This window comes from Petromyzon marinus, chromosome 16, assembly GCF_048934315.1.
Source record: "Petromyzon marinus isolate PM22_M1 ecotype Great Lakes invasive population chromosome 16, UKy_Petmar_22M1.pri1.0, whole genome shotgun sequence".
NCBI classification, from domain to species: Eukaryota; Metazoa; Chordata; class Hyperoartia; order Petromyzontiformes; family Petromyzontidae; genus Petromyzon; species Petromyzon marinus.
This window is the reverse complement of record NC_133682.1, coordinates 4653761-4676403: the sequence shown is the minus strand read 5'-3', so window position 1 is coordinate 4676403 and position 22643 is coordinate 4653761. Positions and strand designations below refer to the sequence as shown.

The 22643-nt window shown below is 48.7% G+C and overlaps 1 protein-coding gene across 5 annotated transcripts in view; it reads left to right on the top strand.

The window, feature by feature from the left end:
• The window catches only part of LOC116942961 (uncharacterized), a 79461-nt gene that overhangs the window by 12729 nt on the left and 44089 nt on the right, over positions 1–22643 (top strand). For 4 of the 5 annotated variants that reach the window (XM_032955485.2, XM_032955482.2, XM_076067428.1 and 1 more), the window contains 2 exons: positions 13810–17409; positions 18720–18996. In XM_032955485.2, coding sequence (XP_032811376.2) covers positions 14491–17409; positions 18720–18996 — 3196 coding nt within the window. In that variant the 5' untranslated portion in view covers positions 13810–14490. Of the gene's footprint in view, positions 1–10465; positions 11274–13809; positions 17410–18719; positions 18997–22643 lie in introns of those variants that run through there. The other variant, XM_032955484.2, reaches the window with a different exon arrangement.

Genomic DNA, 22643 nt, shown 5'->3' with positions numbered 1-22643 from the left:
CACTGCCAATGGTGTGCGACCCGAGTCGTGCCATGGTGGTGGTGGCGGGGGGTGGGGAATGAGACACTGATGGGGCTGTGTTAGCTGTCAAGCGGATGGCTGAGGCTCTGCAGACGGTAGGAAGCCGGATATTGGTATTGCGATGGTCACCTTGGTGACTTGCATTCATTACAGACGCATTCCTGCGAGGGAAGGGTGGTGGTGGTGGTTGGAGGTGGGAGGTCCCTTAAATTCGTTCATTTAAATGTATTGAGCTGTTGGGGCGTATTCACTGTCCTGTCTTCGTACGGCTGCATGCTGAGTAATAACCATCCCTTCGCCTCCAAACCCGGCCTCGGAAATTTGATGAAGAGTGCCATGATACAGAAAGCAATTTGATGAACGAATTAATGTTTTTGTTGTTGTTAGAAAATGTTTCCCTTGCTTTTTTCTCCCTCTCTCTTTTTTTCTGTATCATTGTTACAGTTTTGCTTGCCCCACGAGCCTAGGCGTGTAATATTAAGCATATCATTTCCACAAAATCGTAAATATGACGAACAATTGGGACGCACTGTGAGCGTACTAATTGAGTAAAATTGACGGATCGATGAATCGGTGTTGCAACTGCTCGTGTGGGAAACCCGTGTTTGGACTTTACGTCAGTGGTTTTTGTCATCGGTGAAAGTTTCCGGCCTCACTCGAGTCAAGAATTGTCAGGAAAGGGGCATGCATACACAACCATCGGCTAAGCTGTGTGTGCACGTACGGAACGCGTGCCTCTTCCACGACCTCTTGATGTTTTTATTGTATTTCATGACAACTGAACGCGAGCCCGGCACGAAACGTCGATCGCCGGACGGAGGAGGTGGGGAAACACAATCTCCGCTGGCAGAGGAGATGAAGGGGAGGCAATTGGGCACACTGTTCCCACCGACGAGGTGGGGGACCTCTTAAACGTTTTAAAGAAATTAGCCGTCACTCGAAAGCCTTTATTTCACGTGATCGGCGAAAGTGGCCCCTCCTCTGAAAATTAGTGAAGACCGCTGCTCTAGAGTGCCATTTTGGCCTACTCTTCCATGATGACCGGACGTGCTGGAAGTGGGTGGACGTACTCACACTTTACCCCACCGCTTGCCACCTATCCTTCAAGTGATATTCTGTTCTTGAGTATGGCAATATGTCGAGGAAGCTTAATGTCAATGCCGAGGCGTGCAAGCCGCGAGAGGGCTTCAGGAGAGAGTCGGGGTCGTTTTGCTGTTCCTCCTCCGTTGAAGGAGCTTAGATTCAAGTGGCTTACTCACAATGTGGCACCATAGTTTGGGTTGGGTGGCCACGATCGCTCCGTGCCTCGTGTTTTAAATTCACCGTTCACGTTAGGAGATGTTGCGCGTCGGCACGCTGTTGATGTTCTGATGCGGTTGATGGGTTGGTTACAGCAGTGTCTTCGCGGAATGTCAGAGCCACGAAGTGCTGATGTTTGGATCTCTAATGAGTTGTTCTGGACGTCCCTCGTTCTATAACTGCGGTGTACCCAATTATACTTAAGGGTGAACCAAGGGGGCATGAGATGAAATCTAATCTCAGGATTGCAAAGTCCAGCCGTGCTCATTAACCACTGCACCTTAGAAGAGTCTCAGTGGCAATGCATCAAAGGTTAATTTTCCCCCGTCGGTGATTTTTGTTTTTATCACACTGATGCTTTAGTTGTCATCGCTGTGCAACATTTTGATCCGTGTAGGAGGCTATAATTTCAATAAAGAAGATGGTTTGTTGGTGGAACTTGTTGTCGTGGATACATATTGACGGCAGCGAATCTGTTTGGAGAGGTTGCCCGCCGTTATCTTCCGCGAGCACTGCGCTGTAGTTTAGTCTTGAGAAACCGTGGTCTTCAGGCAAGGCTATTAGGTAGCCACTGGGAGCTATGGACTTTCGAATGTAGATTGTTGAAAACGCATTTGTTTAGAACTGCTTTCTTGTGCTTTGTTGCCCCTCCCCCCGCACCTCCGATTTAGCGCGGTTGGCTACGTACGGTGCGAAAGAAGTTCAACGTGCATACAGTCCATGCAAAAGGCGACGGCACACTGAGACAGACCTATTTCTTTGTTCGTTAATTTGTAACGCGCGCAGTAATGGCTCTGATCTTTCACGGGCACTGCAATGCAAACAACTAATGTGGTGAGCAATTAATTTCACAGGATGCTTCAATGTGTTTTGTTTTTTATCCCCACATAAGGCTGGCAATGAGAGTACAATAGCCCCCCCCCCCTCTTTCAGCAAAGTATCTAAGCAGATTGTACTGCCGCATAACACAGGATGGTCCAGATGTCTTGTGACCCCCCCCCCCCATTGAATTATCTAAAAACCTTATATATTTTTCAAAAGTAAGCTTTATTCTTACAGAAATGGATAAGCGAAAGCGGGGGGAAATGTTAAGGCTCAATTAATTGAGGGTTACAAGATATCTGGACCACCCTGTATAAGTGTTATGCAGCAATTTTATCATCAATTCTCGACAGACCTCTGAACGCCGGGGCCGTATTCGAGTGTTGAACTTTGGGCCCCGCTCACATGGCACATCCCCGTGACGTTGGGTGAACGTTGGCACGTGGTATATATATAATTCCCGGGGTTCCCTTTGCTTTGTGTGCACGAAGCCGTGGCGCGTGACCTCAGCCTTTAATAGATAAGAAGAAGGAGAAGCAGCTTGATTTGGAGCTTTCGTGACTGCAGGAATTTACTCTCTGGTTCTTTCGGTAAAGTCAGGTAGAAAGAAAATAAATAAAATTATTTAATTTGAATACATTTTTTAAAAAAGATTTAATTAAAATAAATAAAATAATTTAATTGAATAGTTTAATTTGATTAAATTAAATAATTGAATTACTTAATTTAAATACATTTAATTATTGAATTTATTTTTATTTCTACGTGACTTTACCGAAAGAACCAAAGAGTAACACCCACACGGTTTGAACCCCGTATTCTTGTACAGGGAAATTGAGTTTGCAGGTCCATGCGGCCTTACAGCCGTTTCAATACGGGCAATTTTTTTTTTAAATATATAGTTTTCGTCTAATTTGTGTTTCTCCCTTGTGATGGGACTTTGTAGGGTGAACGTTGAGATTTCTAAGTGCCACGGAGTGACCAGTAAGGTCTGAATTGGTCTGTAGTAAGGTAGGGGCACTGCTGATAAGGGGTTGACATGTATGGAATAGGTGCAGTCCATACGTTGTACTTTAGACAGTGGTAAATTGGGGTTGTTAACGTGTGTGTGAGAGAGAGATGGTGTGGTTAATTGTAGTAAGGGAAGCAGGAGACATGTTAAATGTTGTGTTTAAGCCTGCGCAGGGAGATGATGAAAACTAATTTCTCTAGAACTTATTTTTGTGTTAAGTTTGTTGTCAATGCCCCGCACCTCAGATTAGCACGGTTGGCTACGTACGGTGCGAAAGAAGTTCAACATTACATAGACATTGCAAGTGGTGGCTGTAGTTTTCCTACAAGAACGCAGTTGCTTATTTTAAGAGTATACTGTACGTTGAATGCATTTGTTTATGTAGATGTATTGTTATTTAATTATATTCTTACTCCGCTTGTTCCATGGTTACTGTGTTCCGATGCACTTCAACTCATCGATTCCTCCACTCACGTTGAGGACTGCGAAATAAGTTCACCATAATAATATTGTTTTTCCCCTTTTTTTCTGGCAACGAAACTGAAACCTTTTTTTACGAGGATTCATGTCTGCATTAACCACAATACCTGCAGTCAAAATGCAAACAAAAAAAAATACTGTGATAATATATGCATTTTCTTGGTTCTTTCGGTAAAGTCACGTAGAATAGAAATAAATAATAAAATAAAACGTGATTAAATAAAAATTCTCACGACGTTTCGGCCACAGCACAAGTAGCCTTCCTCAGGTGAAGAGACAGAACTGTCGGAAAGACAGCGCTCCAGTGAACACCGCTAAGCTTGGCAGCGTATTTTATGCTGGGTGGGAGGAGCAGAGCGCCTTGACAAAGGAGTTTACATATCAACAGGAGAATTTAGCATTGAAGTAGCTGTGTTACTTGCTAATCCAACACATTAACATAGCTACTTCAATGCTACATTCTATGGCGATACGACAAAATTGCCATCAACAACCTAACATCGTTCAAGTATGCAGACGACGGACAGAATCTTGGCGAGTACAGTTACAATATGATACGTTACGATACGTTCAATGCATGTATGATACGTAGCTTTAGCGATTTCATTTTAGGGTTACTACCATACGATACGTTCAATGCATGTTAAAAGTTTTTTTTTTAAATAGCAGATAGGATTGTTTCCTGAAAAAACTTTCTATTAAATCGCAGTTCATATCGGTAGGCTAAGAATTTACCTTGTTTTTTTTTACTTTACATGTTACTGTGCAATACAGTATAGTAATGAATAAATACCCACAGTGTATAGTTTATACAGTACGGTACTGTAAATTGCTCTGTTTTGCTAAATTATCACCATTCTTTAAGGCTCCTGAGTAGGTTAGGCCATCTTCGACTTACGATATTTTCGACTTACGATGGGGTTCGTTGTAACGCATCTCCATCGTAAGTCGGGGACTACCTGTACATAGAAATAAATGGGGGTCACAAGACATCTGGACCGCCCTGTACATTGGCGAGTCACAAGCAACCTCTCCCTTAGCTGCTCAACTTTGAACTTCGTTCAGAGTTATATTCTTGGTTCTTTCGGTAAAGTCGCGTGGAAGGGAAACAATAAAATATATTTTTATTATAAGAACCAAGAATATGAATCCCTGCAGTCACGAAAGCTTTACATCAAAATTCGCCAAAGTTGTTATATATAAGCTTGCTTTGTGCCCGTGATCAGCAGCCGTGGTCAAATATATTATTTTTGCCGTGCCGCATTTATTTACTTATTTTTGTTCGTGAATTAATCAAAGAGCACATGTGAAAACACAAGGTAACTTTTGGGCTTTCATGGACCCTTCTTCATAGCACGTCCATTAGAGGGTCCGACAGGGCAGGGAGATGCCGTGGATGAGATTTGGACATTGTACAACACGAACAGCAACGATTTCACACCTTTAAAATTGGCCGGTCACCTAATGCAGGGAAAATGTCCAAAAAGCAGCAGTGGTGCACGTTCAGGCATGGGGACCCTGTTTTTGGCTTGAGCCTCTGGCCCATTTTTATTTGTGTAAGTATGTAAGTTGAACTTCTTTCGCGCCGTACGCAGCCAACCGGTGCAAATATGAGGTTGTGGTGACGGCGGAAGGGCAATAAACTAAACACAGAAAAAGCGGTTATCAGCAAACGAGTTTTCGATTCCACACGGAGGCCTTCGCGACCAATATCATCCACAGTACAAGCTTTTTTTTGGGTTATCTAACCCAAAATGTAACGTCCACGTGTGCGGCTAGAACTAACAAGCGAATGGTCCTCTTGTTGTTGTTGAGGTTTTAGACAAAGTGCGGCTGAGCTCTCGTCTCGAAGCGAAGCCCAGGCCCGTTGATTGCCGGAGAAAATGCTCCGGGTAAACGAAGCGAAGCGCCCGGGCATTGTGTTTGTACACGTGGCTCAATTCGATGTCATTTAAGACCCGAAATTCCATGCACCCCTGGCGTTTGTTTGCTCGCACCTGCGATGACGGTGTGGCTGATGCCGCGGGTCCCGCATTTCGTCAGGCATGTGGTGGTGGCGGTGGTCCTAATGGGGTCTTTGTAAATTTACGTAACTAATTGATGCAGTATTCCCCCGTTATTCACGAGCTTTGCTATCCGCGATTTTGGCTATCCGCGATTTTGGCGATCCGCGATTTTGGCTATCTGCAAATCGCACCTGGAGCTCTCTACCACGACTGCATCGAGAGAGAAAGTCGTGAGATAAAAGTGATGAGATAGAGTTATGATATAACCTGCAGTTTGCTGTCACCTGCGATTATGTGGTGAGGCCACCGCATTTCGTCAGGCATGTGGTGGCGGTCTGAACGGCGTCTCTGTAAATTACCGTAACTAATTAATACAGCATTCCCTCGAGTTTGGCTATCCGCGAATCGCATCTGGAACTCTGCACAACTGCATCTCGAGAGAAAGTGATGAGAGAGAAAGTAATGCGATAAAGATACGTCTTATGATAATTTGCATGTATTTAATAGCTTATTTACGTATTACATTTTTTTATTAGGCCAATATAAATATCCGCGAAATTTGCAATTCACAAGCATCTCCGGAACGTTATCCCTCGCGAATAACGAGAGGACACTGTAACGACGCTGCTGCAATTGCTGAGATCTCCGCTAGAGTGAACTCTCAAGGGTATTTTGGTCTACTCTTCCACGATGACCAGAACGTGTCGGAAAAGAGTTGGCTTCCCCGCATTTTACCCCAGCTTACGCGATCTGCTGCTGATCGATTGGCCGTGGTGTACACGCCTATACTTGCTGGGTGGACAGAGGCATTTGGGGGGGTGGGATTTGAAAATCTTGCCCCACATGTTTCAACTACCGTGCAATCGAAGACTGGAATCGGGTTGTAATTCCCGCGCAATGCGCATTAACGAACACGGCAGCATCTCTGCAATATTGTATTGTACAGTAATCACAAACGTTCCTTGCAATTTTTGAGAAATACATCTGATCGGGTTTGAGGACTGAGGCCGTGATGAATGTGGTTACAGACGAAGCCGTTATGGTGTTTCATTTCAAAGGCCATTGCTCTCCCGGCCGAAATAATTCCCGCGGGAGCACACAGGCCGGGGGTTTTAAATGTGGAATATTTGCCGGAGCACACTTAAATATTTGATCACGGGTAACGGGGGGTTTTTCTTTTCTTCTTCTGTAAATGTAGAATGCATATTTGTGTGTGCAGCCGCTGCTTTTGTCAAGCCACTGCTGGACGAGGGCCTGTTCATGCCGTGTGGTTCATGGTGGTTATTTTGCCCCGCAGTACTCCCCATCAGCTGGGCAGCGCGGGTTGGTGAAGGCGTGGGGGGTGGGGGGCGTAGACGTGAAAACACAAGTAAAGTACCGTGCAGGGTGGTTCACATGTTATGTTTATTTAAAAAATATGCAAAGGGGAATTTCTTTTAGGGATCAATTCATCGGGGTTCACAAGACATCTGGACCACACTACACAATAATGGATTTTGCAGCACTGCCTGCCACTTCTCAACACCTTGCCCCCCAGGGCCCTCTGACAACCTGTGTGTGCACGGTGCTCACCTGTGCAAGCACCAGCCAATCTCAGACCCGCTTTAGGCTTCTGAGCTCTTTCGAAGACCGGGCGCATCCTCAGCGATATGGTCCGTTGGGCTGCTACATTTGCTTGTGCGTACACGGAGAGTGCGGTGAGAACCATTGGGCTTTGTGCGTGCGGTGGGTACAATTTGTTTTGTTCTATTACCGTCAATGTAGGCATGGGAGGGGGGGGGGCGGTTACTGCCTGCTAACCCGAGAGAGCTCTTTACACGGACACAGCCACACAAGTGACCTGTGAGAGTGGAGCCTTCCCATAGTTGGGATGTTGCTGTCGCACCGAAGGGGCACGGCTTGAAACTGTAGCCCCAGTATAATCAATACCCGCACGGCTTGCAGGAAAAAAAAGCACAACAGCAACATCATTGTGCTCGGGGAAAAAAATAGAATAAAATAAGTATTTAGTGCGCTGTATAAGAAAGCTTGGGGTAGCGGTGGCGCAGCGATTGAGCGCACTGCGATCGTGAACCCTGTGACTTGAGTTCACTTGCCGACCACACCTAACATGAGTGGTGAGATTGATGTGTACTTGCCCTGCACGGTAGGTTGACAAATGGCTTTTTTTTACATCGCATAAAGCTCACGTAAAGGTATACCGTAGCCGTGTTGTACAGTGCAGAAATTGATTTGCATTGAAGTCATCATTATCGCGAGCTAAGGTCAATCCACTGCTGGATGAAGGCTTCACCAAGCCGCCAACCACCTCCTATGATCCTGCGATGCAATAATCCACCCAGGACCTGCACGTGAACTGATTTCATCCCTCTACCTAAGCAGCAGATGTCCTCTCGTGTGCGTTTTCCTCCTTCGGTCGCCACTCCGTTCATTCGATCGTGACCACCGGCCAAAGTCCCCTCTAAGTGACGTGTCCCCAGCGGTCAACACGACGCCTCTAAGTTGCATGCATTCTCCGATCGACGTGTTCTTTTCTTCCCCACTCTCTCGGCCTAATTCCATGCATGTTCCCCTCCAAATGATTCCGCGTGCACTTTTCAGCTTTTGTTTTTCATGAAACTGACATCGGGCGGTGTCCAGTGGTGCGCAGTGGTTTACGTGCCGCGAGATGAACCCACGCTCCCGTTCGGAATGCGGTACGTCCTGTAACAGCCCGGCACGTTACGCGATTTTCCTGCAGCCCCGTATCAGAAACGCCGTGATCCAACGGATAGGTGCATGCCATTAGGGGAAGGGTGTGTGGGTTTGCGTGCGGCGGTGCAGGGAGCCATTGCATATCAATGAGGCCTCCTACTACGTTGCATACACCCGGTGGCTGGTATGGTGAAGGTTCCGGCGAGCGAGTAGAGAACGTGTGACAGCGGTCACGTGAGCGTCATGCGTGTCACGTGTCACCCGGCTCAGAAGAACGGGCTTGCCCACTCGTGCGGTAAAGCACGGACTTCTGCAATGAAATAGCGTCAGAGTAAAAAAAGGCGCAGCCCTTAAATTTCTCGCCTCACGCCACCACTGGCGGAAGGGCCTCCGCGAGAAGTGGGGGTTCACGAGAGCCCCCTTTAGGTAGTATTTGGCCTACTCTTTCACGTTGGCCACGAGTCTTGGAACAGGGGGCAGTGACCCCACACTTTACTCCGCCCGCCACAAGCGACCGTCCACTCATCTAACTGCCGTGTACTCATGCTGCTGGGTGGACGGAGGCAGGCCCAGTAAACGTGTAACGTTGTCGGCACGTGGTAGGAGCCGCCGGTGCCAAACGTTGACCCCCCCAACGTTCCACGGTTTACCGGGCGCGGACATCATAAACCGCCCCTCTCTCTTCGGGAGACCGAATGTAAAACGCAAACGGGCGGGGGTCGAATCGCAACGGTGACCTTTGGATCGCGAGCCTCCGCAGCGTGTGCTGAAAACGCGTTGCATCACGGCGGTGATGGAGAAAAATACAGTGATGGAGAAAAACTAAAAAAAAAATCTCCAGCCTCTCACCACTGTGGGCCACTTGGGAGCCTGTTGGGCAGATGGCTGGTGGAGCGCGGTGGGGGGGGGCACGAGCGAACGCACGCTGTGTTATGAGCCACATCGTCTTGACGAGGGCGTGGGGGAGGAGGCCGGTGAGCGGCACAACGGTGCACGACTTGGGGCTGTTGTTTTTTTACCACGGAGGTATGCGGCGCGCGGACGTAATTTCAGAGATGCCAAAGCAAAGAGCCGCCCGTGCGTGTTTGAAAGGAAGCTTTGCCCAACGAATGATGGAGCGCTGCGAAATACAGTACATGTGTACGTTACGGAGGGCATGTTGTTGCAGAATGTTGCTTTTTTTTTCTCGTACGTTTTAATAATGGCAAGCCTGTATTGTAATTCAGCTGTGGCTAATGAAATTAAAATTAATGCATTTTTTTCTAAAGCACGTTTTCAGGATCCAAGGCGCATTGCCAGTAAAAGCGGAACGTCGTTAGACCCAACGTTGGCCTCACGGTTCCAACCACGTGCCAACGTTGGCCCAACGTTGGCACATTTACTGGGCTATCGCGGTGCAAGACTGGTGGCGGCACTGCCAGCCGGTTGCTCAATTAAAGGATATTAACATCGCTTGGAGTTGTTGGGCAGTACACTTTGTATTTTGAATACACGCATGCACAGTCACGATAACACAGAACGGTGACTGCAGTGGTTACAGTGAGCACACGTGCCCGACGCGAACCTGGCGAGCTAGCCACGGCTTACACGAGTGACATTCAAACGAGCCCTGCGCCCTCCACTCCACCGACCCGCACCGACCGGCGCGGCAAAGTACGGTCAAACAGCCCCCCATAGCCGACACGGAACGGGAGAGCGGCATTCAGCGGCGCATCGACAAAAAAAAAGGGGCTGGAAAAATTACTGCACTGTACCGTGGTACGATATGTTCTCTTGTTTATATTCCGTGCTGCATTTGACCGCCGCCTAGGTTGAGCGCAGTGGGCAACATCGCACGGCGGACGCACTTAGGGGCCACTGACGGGGCCGAAACGCAAGGTCGGCGCGAAGGTCATTTCCACCTGCGTTGTCACGACACGCGCGGCGAGGGACCTTTTGCAGCGCCTGCGTCAAACTGGACGCAGGCGTAAAATCTGCCAGGCGGTAAAAGCGGCCAGCGCGTGCGATCGTCCGCGTTTATGCGGCGTGAAAGGGTCACTGCCGGGCGCGTGCCATGATTTTCACCGGCCGGTTGCATCACGTGCGGGTTATAGCGGCTCCGTGCAATCGTCGCAGAGTCGGAACTCGCCGGGGGACCGGAGGGTCCGGTGTACAGGCGGGCATCTTAAAGGTTGGCGTATGTGGACGTCTGTAGAAAATTGCCACAAACGCCGGGAGCAATCTGCCTTTGAAACATGGGGCGTTGATTCACCGTACTTGAGAAGCAAGTGAATGCACGCGTCAATGAGAGCACATTACTCCGTGTGAAATGGTCTGTTGTGAACATAGACTGTACGTATATCAGTATCCTTATTTCGCATCATTTTGGGGTAGCAATCTAATTTTTTTACATTTTGATCGCCACCCATTTCTCATGATTTTTCATGATCTAATCTTTTGCCGCATTATAGAAAATGAGACTGAGGTTTTCGTGAATAATGTATGCTTTTCTCACTTTTTATGGGGCTCTCTAAAGCTTCCCTCGAGTGGAGCCCCTTCCGCCAGCAGTGACGTGAGCAGAATATTGTAGGGCTGTAACTTTATATTTTCACCTTTCTACTTTTACTGCAGCGCTGAGCGACTATCTACGATTCAGCACCACTGCTACCTCCGCTGCCTCCGAGCAAGACAAATGTGAACGGGCGAGGCCAAGGCACGGTCGTGCCGAGACCACTACGGTTCACGTGGGTCCGTGGTGATAAAGATGGAAAGATACGTGGCTCGGAGATGCTATCGCTTTACCGGAACACGATGGCAAAACAATGTCACGAAATGCTCTGCGATGTTCCGTTGGCTTCAGCGCAGCTGCTCTGTTTGAGTTCAGCAGCGTGTAACGCGTTGCTGCGTTCTTTGAGTTAACGATGTCTGCGGGAAAGGCCCGACGCATTCCTGACTCTCAGGTAATGGTGCTACTTTATACAAGCGTTTTCTCAAGGGTTGTTAAAATGTTTTATTGGAATTACCAGGAGCCACATGACAAGAATGGTAAAAAATCTCCCGTTACCGGTTTGCCGCATGTAAAGACATATCTGGCAATGCACATAACGTCATGATATGACGTTTCACTCAAAGCGGTTTGTTAAAAACGTTGTACGTTGATGTTAAATTCAGTAATGAAAAGTCTTTAACCACCACTGAGCTTAATTGGTCAGAATGGAATCGACCCATCGGCCTTGTATCGTGTATATAATAACGTCTCTGTAGTAGTGACAATCTTGTCGGGAGATGGAGGGTCAATGACACGAATATTTGTGTAACACTACCACATGGCCCAACCCAAAAAAATAAATGTGGATCGTTGGATTGGTTACAAAACCCCCCCCTACTTTTGTAAGTTAAACGTAACATTTTTACCCTTTGTAACCGAGAAACGAAAGAAGATGTCGTGGTGGTAACGGTCGGCGTGCTGGACTTGAGTGTTCGCCAGTGCGATTCCATCTCCCGGCACGGCAGTTAACAGGGAGTTACGTTTCTTAAACTGGTACATTCATTACTAAAATACTTATTGGATACGGTTACCGTTTCCTGCCTTTTGGAGCAGTAATCGAATCTGGAAATGGTTACTGATTTTATAGGTTATGGATTTATGACCATAAATTTCACCCACAGTATTCAGAAATGGAATGAGCATTAGATGAACATAACAGAAGTGCAGATTTTCGTTGTACTTCGCAAATAGAAGCAGACTTCTGGTCTATGTTTCCAATATACAGTACTGTACTTAAACAAAAAAAACAGTCATCAGCTTATTGGCTTTCCAGACCAATATTATCAAGCAGTGTTCGTTTAAGCAAGCACATTCTGGACTGGTTTCGATCTTCTGGGTCTCATCAGCAGTCAGACGTATTCAACAAATGCTCGTGGATTACTGGATGTTATTGGCGAGAACACTTTCCGTAAAATATGCGACCCCAATCAACGCAAAAAGCAAATACCGCACGCAAACGCATTATGCGTTGCCATGGAGGGTGACGTGCAAATGAAATACAGTGCAGGTATAAGCAGAACTCCGGGTCTGTTGAGACACCGCCTTCGTTTTACATCTCAGTGGCGAAATGTTATCTGCTAGATGTTATTTTCCTCGCCTGGTATACAGGAGGCCGTGGGTCCGATCCCAAACGCTGACGCCTGTATTTTTAGAGTTTGTGTGTTCTCCCTGTGGTCGCATGGATTTTTCTCCGGGTCCTTCAGTTTTCCCCCTTCGCATTTAGGAACATGGCTCCTATAAATTTCCACGCGATAAGCCGCTTCGTTGAGCTATCATTTGTGGCCAGGTATCTTCTAACCTGGCAAAATGAAAATAGTTTAGAGTTTTTAGTTTACAATCTGGCCTGTGTCCACTGCTGCAAGAGGATTCTTTATACAATGTGTGTCAGTGTCTGTGTCAGACCCCGTGTCATTAGTTTATAGGAATTATGAGATTAGTGGGGCAGAGATAAGTCTCCTTATCAGGAGCCGCCACCACTCAGTGTGTAGGAGCACTGATTGTGTGACTGCCGAGGGGCGAGGTGCGGTAAGGGTGGATGGGCCGTTCCCTTCTCACGCACCGGCCGGATTGTTTGCAGGGCCGACCGTTGTGCACGTCAGGCTCGGCCGGCAGCGCGACCTTTGACTTTGCCGGGGCGTCTCGTTTACGCGCGTGCCAGTTCTCCTTGTCGCTTTCTAAAGGCGGTCGCGCTCGCTCGGAGCGTTGGGTGCACGCCGTACGTATGCAAAACCTCTTGGCGAAAGGGCGCCACGGTGGCTAGGAGATGTTAACTACCTCGCCTGGTATACAGGAGGTTTCGTGGGTTCGACTCCGACTCTGGGTCCTCCGGTTTCCCCCTCCACATGTAGAATCAACATGCGTTTAGATTATTTGGCTGTTATACATTTCGACGTGCTAAGCCACTTGGTTGAGCTATCATTTGTGGCCAGGTCGCTTACAAAAAAGAGCTGTATAGCTCAGTGTGCATTACCCGGTAAAATAAAATAAAAATTAGTTTAGTTTTTAGTTTGGTTTAAGTCACAGGAAAGCAAAACAATATATTGTAATAGTTGGTGGGTGCACAAAGTGAGCCCAGCTGGTAATATGAAACTCTCATGGCAACAAGTCGGGGCACACCATAAATAACAAATTAAATAAGTTGTAATAAATGAGGCTGTTAGACAATGACATAAAATAATTCCGTTATTGTACAGTAGTTTAAAAATCTCATTAAAATATAAGCCCGGTGTACCCAATATTCTCGTGAATAAGCGGAGGTATCTGAATACGTTATCGAACTGTGCATTTGATAAATTATGCAGTACATGTATTGCACTGACTAATTCCCAAAGGATGCTTAATGGATTTTAACGTGTTTTACCTCTGGAATAGTTTACAATGCGAAATGCCCGACCTGACGTGTGGTGCCGCTCTACCTAATGTCTCGTCTGAACATTTTGCGCTTTCAGGTTCAAGAATCGGAACTGAATTCTTCACCCGAAAAATTCAAAAGAGGGGATCGCTGGCGGCCATCTCCGCGCATATGAGGCGTGCGTCCAGATAGATTGACAAGGAAGAAGGCGAAGCCGCCGGGAAACGCACCCCTTGGCTTTTCGCGGCAGGCTTTAGGACGGCGCCAGTAAGCCATGTCGACGCAGACGCTCGGGGGCTGCTCTTTCACCTCGCCTTGGGTCTGAAGCCTGAGAGCCGTCTGCGTTTTACAGGCAACGCGTGCGGATCAAAGTTACCGATTCAATTCCACGGTGTCGCGATGGTTAAGGTTCTGTTAAGCTGAGAAGCCACGCGATTGCTTGCATGACCACGGCAAAGTAAGTACTTTTCTAAATGAAGCACCCTCAGAATTAATGGATACATTTCGTAGACGTTACTGCATCGCGGTGGCTTTATCCAAATAAATTGATTGTTTTACATAAGTGTGGGTAAATTGTAGTTTCATTTGCTCTCTTAAAATTCACAAATGTAGTAAACATACCGTAGACGCATAGTCTGCAAGTGCAATCTCTCAGTAACTTAAGTAGCTGTCACTCAGTAACTAAAACTGCCGTCGGTAACTGTCCTTTATTACTCTCCGAGAATGCAGCCGAAAGAACAACCACTGTCCCCCATTTGTCCTTTCACTGTTACGGTCCATGTCAGCCCCAGTTGTTTGTAGGCGAAAGACACATTCAGTAATTATGATGCAGGTTGGAGAAAGTGCTTTGGGAAATGGACAAAAAGGCAGCTCGAACGAGCGAGGGGACGTAAAGAGCCAAGCGGAGGGACTTAACTCGGGCGGTGATAGACGCTCTCTGTCCGACGCCGTGCTCGCGCAACGATGCCTGGACACGTCGCGCAACTCGAACCCACAGCGCGGCGTCAGGGACCACGGCGCGGGGACCCCCGGACGCAACGTGTGGATTTCGACCGACTTCGCCCGCAAGGCAGCACCGGCGCTCGGCGATCTGAACGCCAACAGCGTCGCCGTCCACGGAGGAGTGGGACGCGTGGAAGCGTGCACCGGAGGGGAACGGGAGGCCCGTGCGGACGGACCGCCCGCGCGTTTTACGAACCAGGTTGAAGGAGGTATGGCCATGGACGTGAACATTGGGAGAGCGTACGAGTGTGCGAATGCGAAGGTGAGCAGCCAGCAGGCTGATGAGTCGAGTTTTGTGTTTGGAGGTCAGGGTGGTCGGCTGGAAGAGGAGCCGGGAGGCGCTCAGCCTGGCTGTAATTCCGCGTGCGCCGACAGCAGGGGATGCCACGTGGACGAGGAATTCTCGACGTACGTCACTGCCAGCGTTGATTACGACCAGTGTCCAAGTCAGGCTCTGTCGTGCAAAGGAGAAAGCTCTGAGCTTGACAACCAGTGGAACGTAGACTTTGATGAGCTGCCCGTTGATAACGACGAACAGAGGAAGCGTGCGAGGCTGGAGCTGGGGCATTCTTCGGATGTTTCGACAACTGGACCAAACCTCACGACGGCTGCAGATGATGCCACTTGGTCGACCGACATTTTAAACGACTCCCAAGAGACGTCTGCCTTTGTGGAGACAGGGAGACGATGCAAACAAAGCCACCTCGTTTCTGACAGCGACCCCGTCTCATCCGACTGCATGGATACGACCGAGGCACACAGTGTAAGCCAGAGTAGTTCAAGGCAGATAAGAGTCCCCGGTGTTTTCCACCAAGAATATTTGGTGCTATCTGTAGGAGGCTCAGGCACAGGACGCCTGGCGGGGCAGCCTCAGGGACACTGGCAAATTTCTTCGGATGAATGCGACGAAGGCTTTTCATCAATTAATCACTCTCAAGGTGGAGTTGTTGTTGATGAAGATGTTCTGGGGAGTTCATCCGAGCCAGAAAAATACGAGTCGGGCATTCTGTGCAAAAGTAAAGACGATTGTTCAGAAGCAAAACCATCACGTGCCGAAGACTTGCTGATGTTGGAGCCCGAAGGCGTTTTGTTAAATGCGTCTTCATTTCTGGATCACGAAACTAAGATGATCACTCGTAAAGTTTTAACTGAGACGACCGCTGGCAATCCTTTTGGTAAACTTGTAGGCGTTGTCGCGAGCGAAGATGTTGAGCAAGTTGCAGTGGGAGAGGAACGGAGGGCGAACCATGCCGTGGACAGTTTGTACGAACAAAAGTCCGAGGCAGCCTTTGTGCCAGACTGGGCCACATTGGAGCACGAATCGATGGAACGCCTTAACGAGACCAAAAATACCAGCCCGGCGTTCACCGCTCGAAGTGATACCAAAGCAACGCCTGAAAACGATGGAAACGTGGACTCACTGCCAGGCTTAGATCGTGAAGTTTTGGGCGCTGCAGAAAATAGAAATCCTGCAGATCAGAGCACTGGCGATAACATTCATAACGACAAGGAAAGCGTGTCGGCTGAGAACACTACACTGGACACTTACGATTCGTCGGATGTTTTTCTCGCTCGAGACTACCTGTGCGGCAGCTCCACGGACTGCGTGGAGACCTCCGTGAGTGAGATCAGCAGCTCGTCAGAGTTTGACCATTCGGCGGCGGAGCCGAGGATGAAATCTAGCAGGGACGCCGAGCCTGACGTCCAGCGGACGGGCGGGACGTCCACCTCGGGGGCGCTCGCAGGCGAGACGGAGGGCGCGGTGGGTCTGGCGCGTCTCGCCGAAGGCGAGGTGGCGTCGCTGGCATTTCCAAAGCTCAGACTGAAAATGCCTCAAGCTGGAAACGTTCTGCCGGAGGTAGGGAGTCCCCCGGCGCTTGTGCGATGTGAGCATCGCGTGGAGAGTGAGACTCGCATTGAGGATCAGTTGGTTGCTGTCACTAGCGACTTAAACTCAAGTGGTAGCTTAGAAGTGTACGATGGTATTCTTACACGACAAGGATTTTTGGATATAATGTCATTTGATAGAAATATGTTTCCTTCCTTGCGCATGGAAGCTCCAATGGAAGATATGACCACGTCCGAGCCGGTGTTTTTGACAGAAGTTGGACTCGAAGTGGAATCGGAGAACGGGGAAATTCAAACGGAGCGGTCAAACGCGATCCAAGCTGCTTTGAACACCAACAAGGTGGACAGTAAAACCAGCTCGCCGATTAAAAAAACGCCGAGGAGATCGATGGCTCGACTGATCGCGAGACCAAGCCCGAAGAACGTGAAAACGAAGGTAGACGGCCAGGCCGCGCATTCGCCCCGTCCGCTCAAACGATCGGCGTCGGTCGTGGAGCCGAAGGTGACGCGCTCCCCGTCGTTCGCCGACTGCTCTCCGAGCTCCCCGGCTTCGCTCAACTCCCCTGCGCCGCGCGGCCCACCGAAGGTGACCACCGCCAACGGCAAGCCGCCGAGGCCGACGGACGCGGTGCCTCCGGTCGCCCAGCGAGGAGGCGCCGGGCGGCCGTTTACCGCGCCGACGGGCGGCGGCTCGCACGCGAGGGCGGTGCGCACGCTCAGCTTCGTCTCCCGCATCCCCGGGCTGCGGAGGGCGTCGTCGGGGGTCAGGCTGTCGGCGAGCATCTCGGTGAAGGCCGACAGCAGCATGGCCGAGCAGACGTCGGAGGCGAGCTTCAACTCAATGGAGGTACGTTCGGGAGCGTGGCCGCGTACGGAACGCGGCGAGGTTGGTAACGTATCGATGGGCGCCACGGTGGCCAGATGTTAACGACCTCGGCTGGTATGCAGGAGGTCGTGTACGTGTGTATGTATGTTAAACTTCTTTCGCACCGTATGTAGCCAACCATGCGAACTGGAGGTGCGGGGGAAGGAAATCGATCCAAACCCTGACACCTGCTGTATATTTGGAGTTTGCATTTCTCTCTACCTGTGGTCGCGTGGAGTTTTCTCCGGGTTCTCCGGTTTTTCCCCTCCACAGTACAAAAACACGATAGGAGTGTTCCAATATGCTTGTCTGCCCGGGAAAGCCTCGCTGAGTTTCAGGGTCCTGCCAAGTTATTTTTCAAGTAGGGGCCAATGATTGCTGTGCAGATTCCAATTGTGGATACTTTTTCAAATTTGGCAAATTTGTGCCACGACGCTGGCACTTGGTGGCCTCCTCCTCTAGGGACGATGTTATTGTTAACGTCCACTGTGAAGCAGATGGCATGCATTTTTATTGTAGGGTTGTGTTTTTTTCCATTTATCTTCTATTTTGGCCGAGGTAAAAGGAAGGTCACATTAATACCATGGTTTCTTGGTTTCTTCTGGTCAGAATGAGTCCTTATATGGCTCCGTATGACCATAATCACCCAAGTACTTGCTACGACTTATAAATAGACACATTAAATGTATTATAGATGTGTGCATGCATTCATGTATGCATGTGTTCGGATACATTCATGTATGTACCCTACATATTTATATTAAAAAAATGAATTTATTTTGTGTCTTCTGTACAGCACATGCAATAGGTTACATTAAAATGATAAGAATATGAAAATGGCCAAATAACCTCAGTTAAATAGCATTGTCACCTGTCCTGGTTTTCCCAGGATCATCACCTTTTAAGGTAACTGTCCTGGGAAGTTTTGGTCTTTCCTGAACAGTAGAAGATCCAGTTTTTAGTAATTTACCGTGATAATATACGTACACTTTCACTCGTGACAATGCATTTACATGCAGCTCCTCCCCTCTTCCGAATCGTGAGATATTATTCTTCCCATAACATCTCCTGGTTATTTTGTTCTACCTCGTAGGTGGCAACCCCTAACAGCAAAACAATAAAGCACATCCCACCGAGGACGCATGCAAGTCCCGTGATGGGTTCAGCAGTTTCAAAGCACGTACAGTACGTATCTACTGTAATTCAGCGAGGATTTCACAATTAAATATTAATGCTGCTTTTTTTTTCCTTCCCCCCAACCCCTCCCTCTGCCGCATCCCCATCATCTTCAGAGCGCGAGCGAAACCAGCAGGTCCGCTGAGAACAGCAAAAAAAGTTTAGCCTCCAGCTCGTCGGCCGCGGCGGCACCCCCGGCACGGCCTCCGCTCGCGCACCGCCCAGAGCCGGGGCCGCGCGCTGGGCCCGGGTCGGCGCGCCAGGCCTCGCGTACTCAGGCTCAGGCGAGGGCCGGGCTCTCTCCGCCCGCAGCCAGGCCGAAACAGAATGAGCTCCCGATGACCTCCAACCTCGGAGGCGCGGCGGTGGGGAGCGCGAGGCCCGCGGAAGCAGGTGAGAGGGCGTTTGAAGGACGTTTGAGAAGTTTGACACGTAGGCTTTCCCAGCCAATTTATATTTATGCGATCTGGCCCAAAAAACGCCCCCCTCCCCCCCCTCCTTCATCATGGGTGTTTAAGAAGTTTCACGAGCACCGCTTTATGTGTCGCATATTGCTGAATTTCTTGGACGGTTCCTCGAATGTGTTAAATGGTGTCATGATGTGTGAAAGTAAATGTGTTTTTTTGTTGTTGCAAATTTCAAAGTGCCGATGGTCTAGATTTCGCGTTCTTGTGGTCGAGGCCTTGTTAGTGAATTCAATGCGTGTTTCAAGGAGTTTTGAGCACAGCTTGAGTTTTAATTATCACTGGTATTTTTGTTAATTTCCATGAATGTGTTGCACGTGTTATGACACAATTGTTGAAGAGATTATCGTTTGATGGAGTTCAGAATGATGATGGTGTGGCTAGCATTGCTGTGAACATAAAATCGTCGATGCTTTGACAAGAGGATAACCTATTTATATTTGATTACACGACTCTCTTTGTAAGTGCACTGTTTACAAATCCGATCTTTGTATTGCTGTGCAGTGTACAGTAGGTGAGGTACATTTTTGGAAAAATTGAAAATAATAATTAAGTGTGCTTACCTGTCACCAGGTATAGTAATAGGTTTTTACCCTTTTAGCTGGCACAGAAACTGACACCTTTATACAAGGGATCATGTTTGCAATAACCAGTCAAAAATGCAAACAAAAAGAAACAACTCTGATAATGATATGCACTGTCCTTGAATTTGATTGGTCCACACCCGAGACGGCTTTATTACTGGCAAAGGAGGTCTCATAATGTAAAGGCTTACCCCGAGCTCGCAATACTCTGATAGTGCGCTGTTTTTGAGTTGTACGCCTTATGGTGTCATCTGGTCCAACACCAGTGGAGACTAGGCTCTAAGAAAAGCCGTCTCGGGTGTGGACCAATCAAATTCAAGGACAGTGCATATCATTATCAGTGTTGTTTCTTTTTGCTTGCATTTTTGACTGCTTGTGTTGTGGCTATTGCAAACATGATCCCTTGTATAAAGGTGTCAGTTTTTGTGCCAGCTAAAAGGGTAAAAACCTATTACTGTATCTCGTTACTGGCAAAGGAGGTCTCATAATGTCACAAGGTAGTGCGTGTGTATTAATGTGAGAGAAAAAAAGTAAGACTGTTACAATATGTTCCTGAGAGCAACTGTTTGTGGCACATAATGAGAAGCGCTAGTTGCAATAACTGATTAGCGTCAGTGTGAAGCAGGAACAGATGTGGTCACGCACAGCCCGAGACTCTGTGGCCCGTGACACACACAGCCACCGGCAGAATGAATTGGAAAGCAGCTGACGCCTAAAGTTGTGGCTGTAAATTAAGTAGTTGTAAAATCCAGAGGACAGAAATTCCTTGGCCCGTGGAATTAAAAACAGGTTCTGACATAGCTCTCGTTGACGTTTCTGGGGGGTTGGACCACGGCGTTGTTCGGCACGATGTCCGACGTTTTGCTCCACGTGCTTGGGGACTCTTCAGGAAATATTAAATTGGGGATCGTCGGGCTGTAAGCTTCGATCTCAGTGGTCTAAATTGTACGTATGTTGAACTTTTTTCGCACCGTACGTAGCCACCTGGCGGGGGTGTGGGGGAAGGACAACACACTAAACACCGAAAGCAGCTCTAAAGAAATTCGTTTTAATCATCTCCCTGTGCATGAGTCATCCTGGACACAAGAGTGATCATTCCACAATAGGATGACAGAGCCTCCTGTTTCATTCTGTTTGGGTACAGTACAGTATTTTTCAATAGATGAGGAGTTACCCACACTTTACTTCACAATAGTCGGGTTATACGAAAGCAATATCTACGAGTGCAATCCAGTAACTCCGGATTGCAAGTCCAGCATGCGAACTCCTACGCCGTATGGCAACGCCATTGTTTAATATTGCGCGTTGACGGAAATGTCACGCGTGTAACGGATCAGTTAAAATAAAACAGCAGCGGAGAGTTAGAGGGAGACAGGTTGCTGTTCAGCCATTACGGTTTCGCCATGCTCGGGGCGGGAGGAGTTAAACTGCATTAGCGCGGCGGAGATTGCCGAAGGACTCCGTGATGGCATTGGCCTGTCAGTGGCGATGTTCGTCAAAAAAAAAATCCGATAAGCAGATGCCTTGCAGTCAGTGCGCACTGTCTCCGCGCCGTGCCGGGGGCCCTTGCGGCGATTGCTTCGGCTTCCACTCGCGCCCGGCGCCGAGTTACCGAGCGTTTTGATTCGCGTAAGACTATAATACATTCACGCGTTTAGGAATCCCGCGTTTTTTTTTGTTGCATTTCTAGATCGGCTTTCCCATTGCCTTTATATTTTTGACGACGGTAAAAAAAAGTAACGCCGCCCATGTCGGTCGCTTTACGTGGAATGCGGCGGCAGCGTCAGACTTGCTCTTGGACGACGAGACCCCACCGACACCGACCGACAAGCGAACGGACGGAGCTATTTGTGGCGTTCGTGGATTTCCAGGGGCTTTTTTTTTGAAGCCCCCGGGCGGTCGTGGGCCCCAAGCTCCACTTTGCTAAGAACAGCACCGCAGCACGCTGACGCTAGGGCGTGGGCCGGAGGAGTTCGGCCAGCAAGGCCCGAGGCGCGATGCAATTTTTTTTCTGCATCTCGACCCCCCACGTGCGCCACCCTTTCCGGTTCGCACAGGTGGGGATGTTGATGGGGTGGGGGGCGGGCGGTGTGAGTCTCTGCAGCCGTTCGGAAAACATCGTGAAGTATTTCTTGTGCTGAGAGCCATGGGTGTTGCCGAAAACATCGTAAAAGGGGGCAATCTGCGGAATCGCCACGTTCGTTAATTCTCCTCCGATCTGCGTAGAGATATCGAATTGATCGCCGCTTGCCGTCGGTGAGGTTTGTGTAAGAAGTCTTAAGCGCATTACGCTGATTAATTTTTGTCTGTTAACAAATACACCTCGCCCTGACTTCGTGTTTTATAATAGAAAATGTCATTGTACAATGCAACGCAATTGGGATATCTCTTTATGTTATAAATATGAAGGCTCTAGCTTGGTCACAAGCAAAGGATTTGATTGATTGGTCATTTGTTCCAGAAGCGGGCCACTTACATCCCCATTTTACTGTAAAACCCATGGCATCGTCACTCTACTGACTGGCCGATTTTGCCGGTGCACTGTTAGGTGAGGCTGGTTTTCATTGACTGCTGCGTTGACGTCCGTATCGTTTCCCTCCGCTCGGCTACTTTGGTTGTAAATACGAAAACGTCCGGAGCTCGGCTGGAATTGATCCAAGAAATATGCGTTCGTTTGTGCGAAAGCGACCAATTCTTCGGCTGCCACCGTGTCAACAACGCACACTGCACGGGACAGTTGGATAATCATCGCAGCTGTTTCTCCCCCTTGTTTGTAACAGCAGCCGGGCCAGAAGAGCAACGCAATCCCTGGTTGAGCGTTTGTTTACAGAGCCCTTCCAACTGTTTGCCCACACTCTGCCTACTTCGGTCTGCTCGTTCATTTATTTATTTATTCCTCTACCGCTTCCACCGCCACCGCCGAGCGCGTCTCTGCGGCGACGCCACTTGCAACGCGGCTCCCGGCGATGTCAATCGACGCAAAGCCACCCCC